At 43.3% G+C, this 22642-nt stretch overlaps 2 protein-coding genes across 3 annotated transcripts in view; one reads left to right on the forward strand and one right to left on the reverse strand.

Annotated features, from left to right (window-relative positions):
* LOC308582131 (ovomucoid-like) overlaps window positions 1-22642 on the forward strand; it is a 331104-nt gene that overhangs the window by 47900 nt on the left and 260562 nt on the right. The window lies entirely within an intron of this gene.
* Window positions 1350-17511, reverse strand: UBLCP1 (ubiquitin like domain containing CTD phosphatase 1). Its single transcript, XM_081184972.1, has 11 exons — window positions 17433-17511; window positions 16175-16354; window positions 15114-15205; window positions 14038-14123; window positions 13838-13953; window positions 13481-13579; window positions 11678-11715; window positions 11275-11373; window positions 8865-8981; window positions 4338-4465; window positions 1350-2401 (listed from the first exon to the last, which is right to left on the reverse strand). The coding sequence occupies exons 2-11, from the start codon at window positions 16326-16328 to the stop codon at window positions 2374-2376; spliced, it is 957 nt and encodes a 318-aa protein (XP_081041098.1). The 5' UTR covers window positions 16329-16354; window positions 17433-17511; the 3' UTR covers window positions 1350-2373.

Below are 22642 nucleotides of genomic sequence, written 5' to 3' on the forward strand. Positions count from 1 at the left end.
TCAGCAGTCCTGACCCGCCTCGATCCAGTTGTCTACGGAGATCATCTGTTAGGGCAACCAGAGCCGTCTCGATCCCAAAACCAGGACGGAAACCGGACTGAAATGGATCTAAAGCCGATGTTTCCTCCAGAAACCTACCAAGCTGTTCAGCAACTGCTGTCTCAATTACCTTACCCAGATATGGAAGATTTGAAACTGGGCGGTAATTGGATAGGTCTAAGGGATCTAAGTTTTCTTTAAGAGTGGACACACTACTGCTTCCTTCAGTTCCCCTGGGAATGTCCCCGTGTCAAGGGACAAATTGATAATTTCAACCAGGGGGGTCCGCGCAACATCTGGACACTCCCTAATCAGCCAAGATGGGCACGGATCAAGGAGGCAGGTGGTGGGCCTACCAACTTGGAGGAATCCATCCACAAGCAGGGAGTATCCGATCGAAATGGTCCAAAACTGGACCTGAAGTCAGTCGAGGGGCCTCCAGTTCAGTCACTGTATCTAAATTGGCAGGGAGGTCATGGCGGAGCAACAGGACTTTCTCCGCAAAAAAGCTCGCGAATGCCTCACAGCTGTGGGTCGAATTTGTGCTTAAATTTGGTTGTCCTCCTAAGGACGTTATTGACCTAATTATTCTTAAAAGTTGTGCCAGGCGAGAGCTAGCGGATGCAATGGAAGCTGCAAAGAAAGATTTCTTAGCAGCTTTCATAGCCATCTCATAGGCTTTCATAAGCGTCCTATAAGATGTTCTTGAGGCTCCGTCACGACTTCGTCGCCATACTCACTCTAGCCGTCTGAGATCCCGCTTCATTTTCCAGAGCTCCTCAGTAAACCAAGGGGTCCGGTTTCGACGGGGTCGCAGAGGGCGCTTAGGCGCGATCTCATCAATGGCTGCCAAGAGCCGGTTATTCCAGTCTTCAACAAGGTCATCTAATGAGTCGCCAGGAGGAGCAGGGTCCCGCAAGGCTTGTCGGAATCTATCAGGATCCATCTGTTTTCGCGAACGAGCCCAAATAGGTTCGCCACCCGAGCAGGGGAGGAGCGGGAAGTCAATCTTGGCTTTCAGAGCATAGTGATCAGACCATGGCACTTCCACAGGGGGGAGCATGATCACATCTATGCCAGCCCCAAAGATCAGATCCCGCATGTGGCCTGCTTGATGAGTGGGGCCCAAAACAAACTGGGAGAGCCCTAGTGGATAGTGGAAGCAAACCACATACACACAGCATACTTTGTTATACATCCAATCAGGAATCAAAAGTGGCATAAGTACAGGGCATGGATAGTTCAGTCGGTAGAGAATGAGACTCATGGCCTTGTTTGTATTGAAGCTTGAGAAAACAATGGAACACAGGTTTTAAGAAAAGGCATTTTTTATTATTATCATTATTATTAGCAGACCTGCTATAGTTCCTTAAGAACAATATATGCTATCTTTATTTGAAAGGAGTGATCTGCTTTCAAATACAAGAATGGCATGACAAGGGTCTGTCGGCAATGCGAGACAGCAGGCGCATCACACTTCCACAGTGGAGGTTGAAGCAGCACAAGTGACACTTTAGAACAGCTGTGGCTGAATATTGCCAGTAAAAGAGCTTGTATCCTGACAAGATTTAACAAGAACAGAACAGCTAATGTTCATGCTTTAAGGAATTAGGCTCTTAGCTCTTTTCAGGTTTAAACCTTTACTCTGGTTAGATTTTGTTGTTAAACAAAAAAACAAAAAAGGAATGCTTTTCAACCAAGCATTAAAAGGTTTTGTTTTCAAATCCCTCCTCTTCTCTCCAGTCATAACAGTTTTATTATCACAATCCACATATGAAGGCATCTTTGCCCTCTAGTGGTGCTTTCCATCCTTAAAACTGTTTTGTACAAAAGGAACACTTGACATACTAATACATAATTTGACATCTTATAGTTCATAGACTTAAATACCATAAACAGGGAAGGGGAAATGGTTTCTAGAACTGAGAATGCAGAAAAAACAAACTGGCTCCATAGTAAATATCTGGGTTGGGGGATTTTCCTCTTTTTTTTGGTCTGAATGTTGGGGGGTTTCCACCCCATTTCCAAACAATGTGGTCTTTAAAGTTTTGGGGATACTACAGTATCAGTACAAATGACATTGCTTTTTAAATAGTAACCCCAGAGATAAATGCAAGGAAGGAAGGGGAAAGCAAATGATTTTCCCTTTCGGTTGTTAGTGGCGATCTTCAGAAGAGAGACAGAGAGACCTAGAGCAAACCAACGGGAAGACCAAGTATAAGCGGTTGTTCGGGTGGTTAAGTCAGTGTCCAGCACTACTTTATTCTAGCTTACACAAGAGGAAAGGTCAAAGGGTCTCTATGTTCCGCCTGGTTTCAATGTCACAAAATAAAGCTACTGTCCTTGTTTCTTTGAAAGGTACCTGAAGAAAAAGCCAAAAATAAAACATTTATAAAAGGATTCAACATACAGGGTGTGCATTTAAAACATGGAATTACTGGTACAATAGATTCTTGATGTTCTGAAAGCATTCATAGTACTATCCTAGTTTACTTCTTCATCTTTCAGCACCTCCTCTACTGAAATAGTTGTAGTCTTGATGGGTAGCAGGAGTAAATAAATCAATTATAAAAAGAGTTAGGCAATATGCACTGCTCATATGCCCTAGAATTTTAAGAGAGCATTTTTCAGCAGTAGCACATATTAATATTCTAAAATATCAGCACAAATCTTTCATTCGTTGTTAAGATCCAACCAGTAAAACAAACCTTTGGGCATTAAAAAATTCTCTCAAAAGATCTGGACTGAGCTGTCTAAATAGCATTCTGAAATTTACAGCTGGTGGGGGAAAGAAGTACGCACTCAAAAAGAGGGCAAATTATTTAAGTGTCTAAATCATGTCCAAATTGCTCAGATTCATGCCTTGAGCATGTCTTATCAGGAGTTATCAGTTACTTTAGCAACTGTGGCATAAGAAAGTACGTTGTAAGATGAATGTGGATGTTCACACTCACGACTTTGAGTGAAGTGCTGGGCATTTTCTAACCACAGCCTGATTAAAATGTGCTAGAACCATCAAGTCCAGATAATATTGCTTTGCAGAGCAAGTGTGAGTCACACATCTACGGCCGATTACCCCAGATGCACTTTTAATGTCTACTGACCAATAGCAACTTCTTGCCTCTAATTTCTTAGCTTCCAACAAATAAATGTCGAAGTAAATATAAAATTTATCAGGAGGTGATCTCAATAGCGAACACAGCACATAGATCTGGACTGAACACCAGTCAGTTTGCAGGACTCAAAAGATCAACCCCTTGCCGATAGCACAGATGCCTTCCAAACTACAGCCTAGTGCTGGTTTCATAGTCCTGAATGGTTCGTCTATTCACAAAGCCTTCTCCAACATGGTATTTTATACTACACCTCCCATCACTCCTGTCTATTGGCCATGCTGGCTGGGTTTCATGGGAGTTGGAGCCTTAACATCACCTACAGGGATGGAGAAGGCTGCATTACTTTATGTCAGGCACACCTGCTCTAAAGTAAAAATGTTGCACACTCCACCTACAAAGAGACTTTAAAAAGTAGAGCTGGTTCAGAATTCAACCCTCCTGTATAGATAATAATGTGGCCCACCTGTCTAAACCGCTTCTGGCGCAACGGAAAACAGTGACAGAAGCCAGAGCGCACGGAAACACCGTTAACCTTAACCGTCCAGCGGTCCTTTACCTGAACCTTTTGCCTATACATAAAAATACAGAGATCTAACCGAGATCCCTAAGGTCAAATCCTTCACACCAAAATGGGAAAAGGAATAGAAACTTTGGTGGTCCAAAATTTAGAAGCATTCTGTCTTAAGGAGGAGCTATGGTCCAGTTCTCAAGGAAAATGCCTTAATGTTAGCTCCTTCTCCAAGTGAAAATGCTTGGTATGCATTTTCATTGGAGTCAACTGCAGTTAAGTCTCAAGTACAGAGCCAAGACTGCCAAGCCACGTACAATGCATGCAGCTAGCAGAATTTTGAGACGCACAGACTTCTCTAGCCTGAGTCAGCAAGTAGATTCCACCAAGGTCATTGGGACTATTTGTTTTATATGTAACTAGGAATGCCCTGGTTGCAGACATAAGGCTACTGTGTTTTTATGGTGATCCCACCCTGCCATGGTATTGTCTTTGTCACTTTCCTAAACATTTGCATATGAAAAAATCGTACACAAAATGCTAACAAATTGAACCGACACTAATTCAGGCACCTCTGCTAATGCAGTTGCTATCAGTTCAGATTGGGCCAGCAGGAAGCGAAATTTGATATTGTTGAAGCACAATGCTGAACAAGAACAGCATTTCATCCTTACCTTTCCCAGTGTTTGTGGTTCAACTCCAAAAAGTCGTCTAATTTTGCTATTTCCTTGAGATACTGAGTAAGTTTTAGAAGCTCTTTATCCTTATCTCTGTTTAAATGTGCTTTCATGAAGGGTTTTATCTGTTGAGAAAGAAACCAGGTGTAAATGATACATATCTTAAAGAGAAAAATAGAGAACATACCCAAACTTAACATGCTAACATTTGTTGAGCAGATAATATTGCAAGAACCTGTCTAAGAACATGACCCTTTGGCTCAGTTCTCTGGTTCCATTCTACTTGCCAGGCAGGCTCCATCCCTCCCTTCTTGCAGAGACCTGCAATGTACTCTAAAAGCCCAAAGTATTATTTGCAAATGGACTTTGTCCTTCCCCCATGTCCTATTCATATCCACGCAGTAGCTCAAACAATCAACCTTTCAGAGTATTTGCAAATAATGTTTTTATGAACTACTGAGTTGCTTCTAGCAACTTACATCGCAGCATAGCAGCTACTGAACTCAAGGGCAACATTCTCCTTGTTGCAGGATACTTACTGCTAAAAACAAACTAGCAAAAGCTCTTTTTAAAGAGCCAATCAGGCCTCCATATGAACATGAACTCACAACACAGGCAAGCTGTATTTTGAGAATTTACATTATGGCTTCTATATATTATACAAGGAGGTTATTATATGGGGAAACATGAAGATGACTATTCACGTACAATTATTCACACAATGTCACTTAAATGCAAAGCCACTCTAAAAGTAAAACATGTAATTTTTCTACTGCAGTGTCGCCATAGGCAGATGCATCAGTACGTCCACACATTTAAAAAGTCAGAGGGTGGTGAGAAGTGGTCTCACTTCACAACTGCAGATCTTGCTTCTTTCCCTCCCACCTCCTAATCCACTGCTGCCAGCACCTCCAGTCCTCCAGCATCGACCTCTACATGACATTCTACTCCTCTCCCTGCCATCATCATAAGAACTGTGCTGTGTTTCTACAAGGCAGGGCTGGCTTCTCTTGATCTCGTTTGCCAGGAAGGAAGGCAGTCTCCCAAATGCAGCCCTCTCTTCTAGGGTCTATATACAAAGAATGGCGTTTCTTCCAGTCTTAAGAACTACAGTCTCCCATTGTGGAAAGAAAATACGCACCATGCATTCATCCACTAAAAAACCCACTCAGCACTGTCAACTGCTGTTTCCCAATGGAGAGTACCCTGTCAAGTACCCTGATTGGAAGCTTGACTGTGACTAATCACTAATACGACAGTTAGTGAAATTTACACAGCAAACTTTAAGGCTACAAAGGCAACAGGTATGCCTTTTACCCAGTAACAGATCACACACTTTGGGTGCAGAAGATCTAAGATCTAATCCCAGGCATCCTCCATTAAGATTACTATCTATCTAGTTATCTATTTACAGAGTACAAGAACCTGGCCCTCTGCCCTGAGGAGCTTACAACTGAAAATGTGACACAAGGGAAACAGAAGAAGAGGAGAGGGGAGGAATATGTGATTGTCTCAGTTCTACATACTTCAGCTTAGTTACATGCTAAGACCCCAACCTGAAATCTTAGAAATTATAAGGGTATCAGAAAGTGTGATACACTCATAACTTATTTTCACCACAGATAGCCTCTAAGCAGTTTGCAGATCAATAAAAAAATGCACCTGTCATATAATAAGAAGCTTAAAATAACAACCACAGCTTAAAAAAAAGTAAAATAGCACTCACATGGCAATCAAAAGCATGCTGGGATAGAAAGGTCATCAAGTGCCAGAAATTCAATAGGGAGAGGAGGACTGCTAGATCATCTCATCTGGGAGGAAGTTCCACAGTTGGAACTACACTACTGGGTGCATAGCTGCTGGTCGATATGAGGCATGCATCTGCATCAAGGGGATCACCAACAGAGACTCCCATGAAAATCTCAGGGATCAGGTACAGATATAAGGAAACAGTCAGTCCTTAAGGTATCCTGAACCAAAATTGTTAAGGGCCATGTAAATTAATACAATATGCTGAGCTAACAGCAAAAATCCTAACCGTGTCTACTCAGAAGTCTTACTGAATTCAATGGTGCTTACTCCAAGGTAAGAGAGGCCAAAACTGCAGCATAACCTCTATTATCTACTCTTGAGTGGCAGTGGCTGCCAAAAGCCAGGGCAGCACTCTTCCACAGCACTACCACCTAAGACCCTTTTGACTGGAGATGGCAGGGACTGAATTGGGTCATTCCATAAGCAAAGCATGCGCTCTGCCAGATAGCACATTGTTTCAGGCTTCAGTTTATCCCAGAACTCTGTCCAAAAGGAAATAAAGAGCACTCTGTGCATACTTAATTGCTAGGTACACAAAAACTAAGCTGGAGAGACAATTGCTGTTATCTTTATCACCGTAGTCTACAGTGGGGACTAGGTCCTTCTGAGAGGCTTCTAAAGCTCATTCCAAGCACCACTTGTCACATTTATCAAAGGCCTGCGGACAATAAGTTAATCCCATGTGGAATGGCTGATTAAATTCTGTTGCCTCTGGTAGAACATCTGATCTCGATTCCTTTTACAGCAGCATTTCTCATAAACGGTCACCTCCAATTTGTCTTGCTGTCAATAAAAGTCTGAGCTGCTGCACACCGGCTCTCTTTTCCCAGGGGGAGGCAATGATACCGCTCTGTCAGCGGTGCACTCCATCAAGCCACCATCTAGTTGAACAGCACTTTTAAAGCAATTTCCACTCATCTGTCACCATTTCTCAAGAAGCAGAGAGACTTTACAAAGGGCAACGCTTGTACCACAAGAGCCAGATGTCTTTTCCAGGACAAACATTTTCCAAAAACACTGAGATGTTTGGGAGGCAGGAGCGGAAAAAGAAGAGACACTGACATGTAACTTTGTTGACAATCATTTCAGAATGGGTACATCCTGTCCCTTCAGTTCATTCAGGCCACATTTCTCTCGTGGTCTTTAATACTTCCGACAGGTCCCTACAGAGGCCTCTGCCACTGGTGCATTACAGCAAAAGCAACAATATTCTGCTGCCACCTTGTCATAAAAAGGTGATGTCATAAAAAGGGAAAATAGTTACCACTGGCAACGCAATGGTATAAATAGGAAGGCCACTGCAGATTAGCAGTTAAGATGCTATGGAGCAAGTTCTATTGGTCTAAATACCTACGTCTTGCTATGGAGCAAGTTCTATTGGTCTAAATACCTACGTCTGAGTAGGCATACACAGGGCTCCTCAGTAAGAGACTGAGATGCGAAGCTCCTTATTTAACTCTTGCCTGTCATCAACTGACTGGCCTTAGACAAGTGGTTATGTAAGCACATGTCTGCCTGCAATATGGGGATGACAGTACTACCTGGCAGGAATCAGCTACTGAGATAATGTGAAATGCTTTGGGCACACCCTAAGCACCTTATAGTATGAATGCTAAACACTATGTCTTCAAATTTCCATTATTTTACATTATACCTTTAGTCTAGGTACTAAAGCACAAATTGCCTACATTTTTGCAGACAACTTATTTCTGGCTCTCTTAAATACCCCCACATCAAAACTTTGATAAGCAACTGCCAGATCACTACAAAATATCTTGTCTTCACATGCACTGGGGCATGGGTGGGGTGGGGTAGGGAAGCTTCCAAAGAACATTGTAGCTATTATGAGTGCTTTATCATAGGAACGATGCGGTGCAGTGGCCAGAGTGGTAGGGCTGGATAAGAGAAATTCAAACACTAACTTGGCTTTTAACTTTATCTAGTATCTTTGGAAAGTCAGGCTTTCTCAGTTTAAGCTGCCTCATAGGCTGATTGTGAAGCCAGAAACATTGGCTCTCAGCTCCTTGGAGGATGATGTAAGATCACAAATATATGATAATCCCAAAGGGTGAGTGGCACAACTTCCGAGGTCAAAGCAATTCCAAATAATGGCTGAAATCCAAAAGCTGAAATGTGTGCATGGAGCTGTGAAGACAGGGAAGGTCAGCACAACCAATAGAAAATATTCATTTGAAGACTAATTCTTTCCATACAACAATGTGGGAAGTGCTGCAATCAAGATGGCACAATGAGGAATACAGATACTGGCATGTTAGTACAACGTGACCTGCCACCCAACCAACAGTAGTGCAAACAGGATCAAAGACCCATTCCATTGGCACCATTTCCCAAATTTCAACCCACTTGAGTTTTCTTCCTCTAGGCTGTTGGCATCCATCTATCTCGAGAGACAATGGACCCACTATCAGTCTCATCTGCTCAATCGGCCACAGCCTGTCTTCATATGAAGGAAGTCCCTAACTCTCTGGGGATTTGAGACCCATTGGCTACCTCACCTGGTTTAGCCAGTGGGCACTGTCACATGCCGACAGCTTCAAGGAGCCACAGGTGAGAGCTGAGTGCGGGGTGAGGAGCGAAGGTGGATAAACAACCCCAGAAGGAGCACGACTTCTCTCCTACCAGACGTATTACCCCTCCCCTAACACCCCATACTAGGTAAACTGGCATTTATAAACGAATGCTAAACATTACCTTTAGTCCATTTTGTGGGTTCATAAGAAAATTTCGTCCAATGTCATCAAACATAATAGTATTTTTCTTGCTGTAAAACTCTGAAAATTTGCCCCATATGACACCCAAGGGTTTCACCTGTAGATGTAAAGTTGTAAGAAAACCTCAAGTGAAACAGCATTTCAACAAAAGAATTTACCATTAGTATTCTGCTTTTACTGTATAAAGATTATTTGCAGAAATGTGCTCCTGAAGGATGGGGAAAACCACAGAACAGATTTGGGAGCAGGTGTGGGAGCACCCAGGAAGAAGGGAGAAAGTCCTGTAGCATTGGGGGAAGCTCTTGAGTAAACAGGAGAACTTCACTGGATACAACCCGTTCTGAAAGTCCTTGTTTCTCCAGCTAGCACAGCAAGCAAGCCAAGCTCTATTTCTTTTATATGTATGGCTTGGCATGCTTACTTCTTAATTTTGGCATGCTTACTTCCTATGGAGTGACTCAAAGTAATTTCACAATTCAATAAACCTATATAACAATTGCATATATAAAAACTATTTCAAATCGAGTGCAGATACCAATTGGGATAAAAATATCTGGAACGTTTGTTGAAAGAGGAGTCTTCAACAGGTGGCAAAAATAAAAAAATTCCTTCCAGTAGCACCTTAAAGACCAACTAAGTTAGTTCTTGGTATGAGCTTTCGTGTGCATGCACACTTCTTCAGATACACTGAAACAGAAGTTGCCAGATCCTTCTATATAGTGAGAAGGTGGGGAGGGGTGTTACTCAGAAGGGTGGTGGGAATTGGAGATAGGCAGATAGCTGAGAGAGCCTCTTGACGACTCTTAACGACTGTAATAGGTCTTACAGGAAAAGGCAAGGGGTGGGAAGGTGAGAAATGGTTTAGTTATGTATAGTGAGATAAGAATCCAATGTCTTTGTTCAGTCCAGGTCTTTTCATGGTTTTAAGTTTGGTAATGAGTTGTAATTCAGCAGCTTCTCTTTCCAGTCTATTTCTGAAATTCCTTTGTAGTAAAACAGCTACTTTGAGATCTTGTATAGAATGTCCTGGGAGATTGAAGTGTTCTCCTACTGGTTTCTCTGTTCTGTGATTCTTGATGTCAGATTTATGTCCGTTTATTCTTTGGCGTAAGGTTTGGCCTGTTTGTCCAATATAGAGAGCTGAAGGACACTGTTGGCATTTGATGGCATACACAATGTTAGACGATGAGCAATTAAATAGTCCCGAGATGGTATGTGTGATGTTGTTGGGGCCAGTAATGGTGTTGTCCGGGTGTATGTGGCAGCAAAGTTGGCATCTGGGTTTATTGCAGGCTCTGGTGCCAGTGTCTGTGTTAAGTCTGGTTGTAGTATTATTGTGGGTTAGGAGTTGTTTAAGATTGGGTGGCTGTCTGTAGGCAATGAAAGGTCTTCCTCCCAGAGCTTGAGAAAGAGAACTGTCATTGTCCAGGAGAGGTTGTAGATCTCTGATGATGCGTTGTACTGTTTTAACTTGGGAGCTGTATGTGATGACTAGAGGTGTTCTGTTATTTTCTTTTTTGGGTCTGTCTTGCAGCAAGTTCTCTCTGGGTATCAGTCTGGCTCTGTTGATCTGTTGTCTAACTTCATCTGCTGGGTATTTTAGTTCTGAGAAGGTTTGCTGTAGATCCCTTAGGTGAGAGTCTCTGTCTGTAGAATTGGAACAGATGCGGCTGTAACGTAGTGCCTGGCTATATACAATGGACTGTTTGGTATGTTTGGGATGGTAGCTAGAGGCATGTAGATATGTTTGTCGGTCAGTTGGTTTGCGGTATAAGGTGGTGTCTATGCGCCCATCCTGTATTTTTATAGTAGTGTCCAAAAAATGTATTTCTTGCATAGATTGATTCATTGTAAGGTTGATTGTGGGGTGAAAATCATTAAATTTCTGGTGAAAGGTGTCCAGGGTCTGTTGACCATGTGTCCAGATGATAAAAATATCGTCAATGTATCGCTGTAACACGGCTACCTATCTACTACAATGTAACACGGCTACCTATCTACTACAGGTGGCAAAAAGCCAATCAGGTCTCTTAGAACTGTTGCTCTTAGTGTGATGAACCTATTCCATATTTTAACATACAGTCGTATCTTGGTTTTCGAACAGCTTAGTTCTCGAACGTTTTGGCTCCCGAATGCCGCAAATCTGGAAGTGACTGTTCTGGTTTGCAAACTATTTTTGGAAGCTGAATGTCCGATGGGGCTTCTGCAGCTTCCGACTGGCTGCAGGAGCTTCCTGCAGCTAATCAGAAGCCGTGCTTTGGTTTCTGGACGTTCGACTTCCAAGGTACGACTGTACTGAAATCTGAATTGCATACACTGATTTTGAGAGCAGGGTGCTGATGGGTGGGTGCTCCTGCCTTGAAAAAAGAGGTCAGTGAGATGACACTTACATCAATTAATCCTCGTCTTGGTGTGTGCACAGTTATCATGGCCGCACTATCCAGCATGAAGGTTATCTTGTAGTTTGCATTGGTGCTCACTCCCAGCTCCTGCAATGAAAAACAATACCTAAGGACATTTTGCACATAGGTTCATCGCCTGCTGTAGTTTACCAATCTCCTATAATTTGCCTCTCCTTCATGTCACCAGTAGGAGCATTCCACAAGAGGAGGGAGGCATTCATGGGAACTTAGGGCCAAAGCCACAGTATTAATCATGCCAATTTTAGCACTTGTAACAGAGTTCCATGCTATGACTAAAATACTATGAATCATTTTGTGAAGCAGATCACACAAAGAACATTCTAAAACACCAGAAAATCAACACACACACAAGCTTACACATCGGGCTTACTTTCATTTTAGCTTCAATCCACTTCATATTGGTAGCAGCTGAAAGGGAATAAACAAAGCATTTTCAATAATAATAATAATAATAATAATAATAATAATAATAATAATAATAATAATAATAATTTATTATTTATACCCCGCCCATCTGGCTGGGCCCCCCCAGCCACTCTGGGCGGCTTCCAAAAGAACATTAAAATACTATGATACATCAAACATTAAAAGCTTCCCTAAACAGGGCTGCCTTCAGATGTCTTCTAAAAGTCTGGTAGTTGTTGTTCTCTTTGACATCTGGTGGGAGGGCGTTCCACAGGGAGGGCGCCACTACCGAGAAGGCCCTCTGCCTGGTTCCCTGTAACTTGGCTTCTCGCAGTGAGGGAACCGCCAGAAGGCCCTCGGTGCTGGACCTGTGTCCGGGTAGAACGATGGAGGTGGAGACGCTCCTTCAGGTATACTGGACCGAGGCCGTTTAGGGCTTTAAAGGTCAGCACCAACACTTTGAATTGTGCTCGGAAACGTACTGGGAGCCAATGTAGGTCTTTCAAGACCGGTGTTATATGGTCTCGGCGGCTGTTCCCAGTCACCAGTCTGGCTGCTGCATTCTGGATTAGTTGTAGTTTCCGGGTCACCTTCAAAGGTAGCCCCACGTAGAGCGCATTGCAGTAGTCCAAGCGGGAGATAACCAGAGCATGCACCACTCTGGCGAGACAGTCTGCGGGCAGATAGGGAAGTATTTTCAAGGCATCTTTTAATACCGTGTCATCCTATTCTGGGTATTAGCTAATTATTCAGGAATGCAGGCTCCAAATTAGTTTTCAATGCAGCAAGTCCCTCTCATCTGAACTGTTTTTCAGTTTCACCTGCATTCGCATATTCGTGGCAAGCAGCTCATCCAACAATTGCATGAATCTGCCCAGGGAGTCTCTAATCCCAATGCTACCACCATGTCACTGTAACAGTGTGTATTCCTATTAATCTGAGCTCTGCTTATCTTAGGTATCTGGATACCTTGGGGCTTATTTTAAGTGTGAAGTACTGTAAAGATGCTGAAACAAAAAGCACACAATGTTTAATATATCAACAAGAAAAAGCTTTTAAAATACAATGGGGGTGCAATACAGCATTACTTTGCTCAACCACTCAATTTGACACAAGGAGAAGAGGGGAGCATTAGATCTACTTCTGTACAACAAAAACACAAACAAATGGGAAGTGTCAAATAAAGTGGTTCAACAGCTGGCATTAAGTGTGTTTTCCTTCTCATGTCCTAGATCCCAGGGACCATGCAACGAGTTCTGAACACTCAAGGGAGACTTTGATTTGAACTTCTCCTACAGTAGCACACACAGTCCCAATGCAGCATGACAAACTTCATTTAAAGCAAGGGAAAGTTTCACAATCACTCTACTCGGCATCCCCAAGGCTTTGGATTACCTAAGTAGGTCTTTGGATCCTAGCCCATGTTTACGACCAACAGGGATTCATAACCCATTTTCTGAATCAGAGTACTTGCCCCAGAGAGTATTTTATCAAGTTGTTCAGGAGGGTATTTTAAATCAAGTATTGATTTTCGTTCACACAGGGGTTCTGGGCTGACTGTCCCGAAAGGGCTAAAGCCTCCATTAAACTACCTCTCATGATTGCTGGCTTGAGAGATGTAATACAACAGAAAGGTTCAGCATCAAGCACTGCGTAAAAGATGCAGATCAAGTCCACAACATCTCCAGCAGAGATCCCTACGTCACAAATGGCAATGCATCTCTAGGCATAATGAAAACACTTTCAATTTGTGAAGTAAATAACTTACACCAAATTACAATATCATAGTCTTCGTATGCAGATGTCAGGAATTCATGCAGATACGGCCTCATCAGCTCAAGCCCAGTCTCTGCACATGATCTATGGTCTAGAAGAAAGTCAACCAGTTCATATTAGTCATTTAAAACCTTATTTGAATGCCAGCATCTTTTCTCCTTACCTGTGCTCTGGCATACACCTACACTCCATTCAAGGGACCATGTGCATAGCACCCAGGACTGCAGTGGAACCCAAATGAACCTACCTATACCCAAAGAGCAACTCTCTGGTTTACTGCCAAGAACCATGAGATCAGCAGGTACCAGGCCCAGGGAATAATGTCTTGAAAATGAAGTACATAACTTACCAAACAGGGTATAATCAACATCCAGGACCAACAATTTCTTCCCTTCTCGCGGAGGGTTCAATATTTCCACTTTATACTCCTTAACTCTGCGGGAGATTTTCAGCAGATTCTCTTCCCTAAAAACAAACAATATAAATGACATGCAGCTGTTGCATATTTATAAGCCAGCCAATTATTTCTCTATTCAACAACAAACTCACCTATTCTCGACTTCAACCACTTCCTCTTCAATGTCAAAATCATTGACTACATCTTCATTATCAGGCGGTGGCCCAAGGACATCTTCCTACAACAAAAGTAAAACACTGAAAACTTATTTTATTACAATCGTACCTTGGAAGTCGAACAGAATCCATTCTGGAAGTCCGTTCGACTTCCAAAATGTTCAAAAACCAAATTGCGGCTACTGATTGGCCGCAGGAAGATCCTGCAGCCAATCAGAAGCTGCAGAAGCCCCGTCAGATGTTCAGGTTCCAAAAGAATGTTCGCAAACCAGAATAATCACTTCCAGGTTTGTGGCGTTCAGGAGTCAAAATGTTTGAGTTCCAGGGCATTTGGGATCCAAGGTACGACTGTATTTGAAAGTTCTTGTACAGAAAAACAAAATGAGATATACTTCTGCTTCCATCCCCTGCCCTTTAAAAGTACTTTTGGTTTTTGCCAAGGCATTGTCTAAACAAAGAGCAACATTCAGAATTAAACATCACACACTGCTTAAAGCACCAGTTTGGATACTTTTTACAGAGGATACATAAAGAGAATAAAGTGGCTGATCAAGCTGACAGCCCACAAAAATTGAAAATATAAACATGAGGAATCAGTGACGAAGCAAATTAAGAAAATGTGAACAACCTATACATTCTTGGCTGCTTTGGAAGAATGCAGTTATTTTGGTGGCAAGAGGGTAGAAAATCAATTGGTTAAAGGAATTTAAGAAGGTAAGAAGAGCCTGCTGGATCAGACCAATGGCCCATATAGTCCAACACCCTGCTCTTGGCAGCCAACCAGATGCTGTGGGAAACCTGCAATCCAGAATTGAGCACATGAGCACTTTCCACTCCTGGAACACCTTCAGTTCACACCACATATAGACCAACCTCTGGCTTGAACAACTTTTTGTCAGTTAACATTTAATCAGAAAATTAATTACACTGCTTGTTCTCATACATACACATGAACCCTACATTATTTCTAGGCAATTACATGTCTTTATTATAATCATTTTTTCTGTAATTATTAGTTTTTATGTGTTTTAAATAGAAAAAAAGTATTTTACCAAGCTTTCCTCACGAGTCCCCATCATCATGATTTTAGTATTTGGTTTCAATTTTAGTGATCCAAGCTTAACATCATTGTCTGCTGGCTTGCCTGCAATATAAACAGATTACAGCTTCCTCAGCAAAAATGAGTGATTTCTTCTGCAGCTGTTCCTTTCTCCTTTCTCCTTTCACCTGATTTGTATTTTAAAACACTAACTTATGATCTTAGGCTACGATCCTATGCACACTCTCCTGTGAGTTAATTCCACTGAGATCAATGAGTGTTACTTCTGAGTAGACGTGTATAATATTATGATATTGGCAACCTAGAGTAAGATTTTTCTCTCCTGCTCCCTGATGTAACTTATTCTCCTTCCCCTCCCCAAATGTGTTCTAGGGGTTCCTGCAACCCACTGGAACAGATTTAGCATGGGCACATGTAGAGAGAAGGAGAGGAAGTCCCACTGAGCAAACAGAAGTCTTTCTGCTAGCAGGACGACTTTGCTGGTTACAATCCAGAGTTCTTTCTTCCTTTCTGCTTCCCACCCCCCTCCTGGAAGTGCAGTGTCAACAACAAAAAGTGAACCCCCAGCCTATTTTTTGAAGGTCACCTAATACTTGCTGATATTCATAAAAAACATTAGAAGAGTGTGCTGAATCCTAGTCTCACAGTGGCCAACCTGATGCCTGCAAGAAATTCTTGCAAGAAATTCTGGACTGGGGGAAACCTTGGCACCTGCACACATCAGATCATTTAACACAGATTAGTTTTGCATATTCTGATTCTCAATTCTTGCTTTGTTAAGTGTGTGTTAGCACATGAGTGGGTCAGTCTAGAAAAAGAGAAAGAGAAGGAAATTAAGGACAATGGAAGCCTTAAGTTGACCCACTCCAAGTGTAGGAGTCAGTCTTCTCTCCACCATGACAATTTTAACACATGGACCAGGCAAGAAGAAAGTGTGGATCTGGGACAAAAGGCAACAGATATGCCTTAGCAGCTGGCCAATTTGACAACCACATCTGTTTCTGCAACCCTACTAAACAGTGAAAGAAAGGTGGAGCATGAAATAAATATTACCTTTTACTTTAAGTCCAAGAAGCTTTTGACGCTCTGGGAGCACTCCAGTAAGTCCTTTGAGGGACTGCTTGAGATCCAGCACTGTGTCTTCTTCTGACAAGGTGGTTATCAAAAATTCCTGCCCACCCCATTTTATAATAAGAGAGACAGCCATATTTGTAACATATGTTCAAAATATACCTATAGGGAAGGAAGAAATGATTGTCAAAAGAATTCTAACATTTTAACTTCTTTTCACTTCTACTTGGAAAACCAGACAAATACTGCTGCTACATTTTGAACAAATTAGTGGTCAACATTGTGGCATTTTTGTATAAATTTGGAAGAGATTGTATAAATTGGAAGATATGTCAAGAGACTTCAGCAAAGGGAAAAGCTGCGTAAGTCAGTAATATATTACATTACTAGACACCAGTTCCCAAGGGATACCTGCTCATGTCCACACCAGCCACCTGACTGGATAATCTGCAAGCTTCAAAAACCGTGTGTGCTGCCTTGTTTCAGAACACTAGAATTACCAAACTCTTAATGGGGTCTCCTGCATATTTAAGAGGTGCGGAGACCAGAACTCTGCCAACTGCAGCCTTCCACTTCAGTAAGGAGCCACAGCTCAGAAACAGAAGCACAGTGCCTTGAACGCTTCAATCCCTGGCCTCTCGAGGCAGGGCTGGGAAAGCCTCTTGCCTTAAACTCCGCAGCACTGCTGCAAGCCGGCCGTGGGCGACACTGGCCTAGATCCTCCAGCGGCATAACTAGGTGTTACTTGCTTTTCTGCACGTGGACTGGAGAAAGGAGCCGGGCCAGGCGGCGGGCTTCCCTTCGAGGAAGCTCATCGCCCCTTTCTGCGTAAAACGGCAGGCGCTGCGCAATTCATATAGGTTAAGGGACGCAGAAAGGCTCCTGCTGCACCGAGGGCTGCGTCCTAAACGCTCCCAGCAGGTGTGCACGGGAGGGAGGTCTGGAGCGTTGCATTAGGTCCCCTCCACCATCGCCGCCCCCTCTGCAGGGTCCGGGCCTCGCGCTTCCACTAGCAGACCCTTGGAGGTACTGGGGGGGGCGGTTGTAGGGCGCTCCTTGCTAGCCATGTTTACCCCCCGAGGGCCACCCACGGCCTTTGGGGTGCCCGAGAGGGGCGGGGCAGGGGGAGAGGGCGCCCCGCTCTGGAAGACTTGCGGGCTACGCCCATAGGGTCTCCCGCAGCCCCGCCGAGCGCCGGCCGGACCATAAGGAAGAAAGAGGAGCAGCCGCTCCGCCTCACCCCCAAGAGAGCGTCCCAGGAACCAGCCGCGCCGGAAGCAGAACCCGGCGACCGGAGCTCGCGCGCCGCGCGAACCGGAAGCACTTCGCGCTCTCGGAACCTGGACGTGGCGAGGGGGCCAGATGGCAACACAGAGATATAGCGAGGGGAAAAAAGTAGAGCGGACAGCCCGGGTTTCGTGTGTGGCTCCCCCCCCCACTCCACCCACACAGACGGGATTTCCGAGTTCCCCTTGCAGGAGTGAGAGCCTTCGGAGCGTGTCATGGCGGCTCAGGGAATAGGGCTGCTTGGGGAGATCAAAGAGAATGAGGGGCTCCCGACGGCCCCGCAGTGTAGGTTGTGACGGTGCCGTGGCAGCACCAGGGCTTGCAGGGTCGCTCCCTATTGCCTCCAGCAGATCCTGCACGTTTCACCCTCTTGCGTCTTAGTCCCAGACGTTGTGGACCTAAATTATAGCCTACATACACACAAGCAGACGGACACCCTACAGAGAACCAAGGTCCCGATAGCTACAGGTTTCCGTGTGATCTTGAGCCCCTTTAGAAGTTTCTATATCAGCTTCCACCAGCGATTTATTAATACCCAAGCAGGTCATATGCAGGTTTTGCCAGAAACTTCGCTAGGATGGCTGCCTTCGTGTGATTATGCCCTTACTTACAAGTAACTTTCCATATGCTAACCCTGCAATGTAGTCCAGTGTTAGTAACCTGGGACGTGGGTCAGGTAGAATGGTATGGATTTCTGTCCAAAAATCGCTCATGCAAAACACCCAGTCTGCTTAAATTTCCCTCACAGATGCCCTGCCGGTCCCAATCCATAAAATAGGATAAAGAGAGCAGGATCTTGCCTTTGCTACTACTGTTCGTTTCAGGGTGGATGCTGAGGGGCAGTCCTCATTGGTAGTTCGGGGATGAAAAGGGCTTCATTCAGAAGTTAGGTCTGAAGCCTATTGTCTGTGGAACACAATACAGGTCTGAGAGAAGAGAAGCACAATCACTACTAAGAATACTTTCCTCCAGGTGGTGTAGGGCTTTGAAGTTCAACACCAGCCGTATGAATGATGCCTGGAAACTATTTGAAGCTATTTGTGGAATAGATCAAGGTTAGCCACTGGTATGCAGTGATGGGAGTTGTTGTCCAACAACATCTGGAAGCCAGTGTGGTTGCTTCATTCTAGACCAGAACATTCCTGGACAGCAGCAATAGTTTACACATATTGCTCTAAGTTAGAGGTATGGCATGAATGATGGAGGAGGCAGGGTTCTTTTTACTCCTGTAAGGACATATCAGAGGAGGGACAAGGGGGCCATTTGGCCTGGACCCAAAGCTCAAAGGAGCCCTCAAATTTAGACCCTTGTGAATTTTTTGATACTTGATAAGTTTCGCAATTTGTTTGTATGTACATAGGACCAAAATGCAATACACTGTCAGCTTAGAGCTGCAAATTCAAGCAAACAAAGTATGTAATTTGGGGAAAGGACACTGGCATTTTTGGTTAACTGATACAGATTTTATATTAATGAGTTTTAGATTTTCATATTCATCAAAATAAAGTTTTGATAGCACAATATTAGTCCACGGTGAATGTATCCTCAAAAGCATGAATTAGCCCAGGCCTCTCTGGACCTCTGAGAGGGCCTGCCTATTGGACAGAGGTGACTATCCAGAAGCTGTTGGATTCCATCAGCCCTAGTCAAAAAGGCTGATGAGAGTTGCAATTTAACAACATTTGGAGAGCCATGGGTTCCTCATCTATGTAGTAGATGAGTGTGCAGCTGGTATGCCAGAACTAGCTGGAAAAGCATCCCTTGCCACAACTGCCACTTGAGAAATCATCAGCAATATTGTGTTCAGGAGCACTCGCTCTTCATAGGGAGCAGTACCTGCTCAACAGATTGTCCATCTACTCCCAAATCAACAGGTTCACCATCTCTTTATTAGCTGGATTGAGTTTTAGTGGACAGCTAAAGCCAGTAATGTTAGACATTCAAAACTGATAGCCCTGGGTACAATTTGACTTATGCACCATTGTATAAGTGTAGCAACTGAGTAGGTATGACATAGAGTTGGCACCTGATTTTATTCCATGTGTGCAGTTTTTAGAGTTGCCTACTGTAATGTAATACAATGCTGGAATCTACAATATACAGGGGTGCCTCGGGTTAAATACTTAATTCGTACTGGAGGTCCGTTCTTAACCTGAAACTGTTCTTAACCTGAAGCACCACTTTAGCTAATGGGGCCTCCTGCTGCTGCCGCACCACCGGAGCATGATTTCTGTTCTCATCCTGAAGCAAAGTTCTTAACCCGAGGTACTATTTCTGGGTTAGCGGAGTCTGTAACCTGAAGCGTATGTAACCTGAAATGTATGTAACCCAAGGTACCACTGTATATCTCTTGCAGGCAAGCTTATTGAGTATTTGGATGTGATTTCATAAAGTTTGTGGGGAGGTAAGATAAAAGGCTCTTTATTGAGCATTCATTCTGAGTTGTTTGCAATGGGGTCACAAAAAGTTGTGCTGATCTGTATCCTACCGTTCCAGTACATTTTGCCATCACAAAAGTGTCAAATCAACTTGAATTTGCTGGTATGTGACTGAGTATCACCTGAAAACAGTGACAGCCTGGCCTAGTTTTGACACAATAGCCATTAAAATCAATTTCTATCCCTTTCGGTTACTTTTTGACAGTGGATTGGATCAGGTTCCAAGTTAGGCATGAACTGTTTTATTCATGGTGAAGGTATAGGCTAATTTGAGTATGTGTCATGGCATATTAGGGACCCTTTCGTGTATCTCATGATCAGCCTCAAAATTGTATGACTTACAAGAGAAAGCTGTTCTTCCAGTTATGACGGATTAAAGTTTTAGATCACTGTTTAAATTGCTACTGCTTGCCCTCTGCACCTTGGGAGGTGTCCAAATCTGTCTCTTTGCTGACAGAAGGAATTCATCAGTAGATGGGAAGGGAGGCTATTTTCAGCAATGCCTCTCCTTTTCTGCAGCCTGCCCGCCCCAGCACAGCAGTTGTAGGCAATACAGATGTGTTTAACACTGGTTGTGCTAGTGCTTTGTAAATGTCAGCACTGTATTATCTGTCTGTAAACAAACATCACTGGATACCATTGGATACTACCCTTACCAATTCAACACTTTAAATGCAACTGAAAGCTAAAAGGCTATATTTCCCCTTTCTTTTCTTGGGTAGATGTCATTTTCATCACCACATCTTAAATATGTGTTTCCTTGGTTTTACTTAATACAGGACCACAAGGGACTATCCAGACCTGTATATAATGTGAGCTGTACATGGATTCAGCAGTGTAAGCATGGATGGGAAACTAGCAGCCCTCCAGGTGATGTTGGACTACAACTCCCATCATCCCTGATCATTAGCCATGGTGTCTGGGACTAATGGGAGCTGAAGTCCTACAATATCCTAAGGGCTGCAAGTTCCCCATGCCTAAGCTAAAAGGTTCACTTTCCTTAGGAATCTTGTGTTGGAAGAGATGAAAAGAAAAGAGAGAATTCTGAGGGAATTTAAGTACATCGTAAACTTCTGCCCTTCCCTTAAGCATGAAAAATGCATGTCTTGTCCATGTACATTTCATATTTTATGTGGCTGGGGGAAACGTGTTTGGCAAGGTAAGGCTGTTGTTTTTGTAAAAACCTGTTGGTGATGAGAGCTGTACACTGACAAATTGCCCCTACACTGTAATGTGTTTATAAAATGTTGTATACAGTGCATTACTTTGGCATTGTATATGAATACCTCATAACTATGCTAATAATGAAGCTATTCCCCTCCCCTGATTTACTCCAGATTGCAGTGATGGCCATTACCTTTGACAAATTGACAGACAGTTCCAACAGTAGCTGATGTGCTGAATGGAATGTCCCTGTCCAGAGGCAGTGTGCTGCCCAGTATCAGAGCTGAATGTAAACGACAGGGACTGGCCGTCCCTCTGCTGGTGAGCTTCCAGAGGCATTTGGCCAGCCACTGATGTAAACAGGATGCCTGACTAGAAGATGATCCTTGAGCAATTCGTGTTTCCAGGATGGGGAAGGGGCAGGGCTAAGCTGAGTTGCTCCAGATCCCAAACTGATGTCATAGCCATCACCAGCCAGCATCAGGCCTGATCCAGACCCAATCCCTGAGCCACCCTGGAGATGGCACAGGGATTGGGCCTGACCGTCCTCCTTCCAACCCACACATCCACACCCTCCATCGCAGGGATGGCTACTGTTGCTCTACTATCCTCTGCAGAACCCCAGCAGCGAGTTTAGATTTAGCTCATGTTTTGTATTAGGGTTGTTTTATTGTGTATTTTAATTGTGAATGTTTATTTTTTAATACTTGTGTTATGGGTATTTATAATTCGTATGCCGCTTAGGAGCCCTTTCTGGCATTAAACGATAAATAAGCCAATACCACCAAATGAATAATAATGATTGCCTGTATGTGATTTTTCCTCTGTGAAAAACTGTTCTAACAATTAAAAGAAAATGCAGCAAATGCAAAAGAAGACACACAAATGCTAGTCTGTACCTGTGATTGAGCAGTTAAAGTGCAGAAATCTCACTATTTTTTTTTAAAATATACTTTCTGCTAGAGTAGGATTCTGCTTTACAAAAGCAACTGAGTCAGAAAGGAGAAGACTTTTCTAGTCCAGAGAAGTTCAAAGTATTTGCCATGTCTGATGATTCAAACACCAGGGTAGATAGGAAATTCCCCATGGAGTTCAAACTTGTTTACTGTTAGCACTTGCATGATGACTATGTACTGCTTCAAGTATCAAAGGCAATGTGCCTTAATTACCACTGCTGGGGATCATGAGTGTGGCTGTTTTGCACATGCCATGCTTGAGGGCTTCTCAGAGGTATCTGGCCATTGTTGGAACAAGATGCTGTGCTAGATATGCCTTGGGTCCAATCCAGCAAGGCACTTCTGGTATTCTATCCACAGAGTAAACGATGTTTTACACTTCTGATGTTTCACCCTTGGAAACTAATTTAATAGCTTAAATTAGTCCTTCATATCCTATTCCCTTTGTTTTTAAGTACCTAGTTCATACCATGAAGGGCTCTCTACCATGCGTAAATATTCCATATTTTAATAACTGAAAGGAGAGCTCAGACTTTCTCTCCAGTGATAACAGTTACAATGGTGCATTTTCTTCCATGACATTTTTCTCTGCCTCTTTCAGATGC

This window comes from Podarcis bocagei (assembly GCF_964188305.1).
Source record: "Podarcis bocagei genome assembly, chromosome: 2".
In the NCBI taxonomy this organism is placed as follows: Eukaryota; Metazoa; Chordata; class Lepidosauria; order Squamata; family Lacertidae; genus Podarcis; species Podarcis bocagei.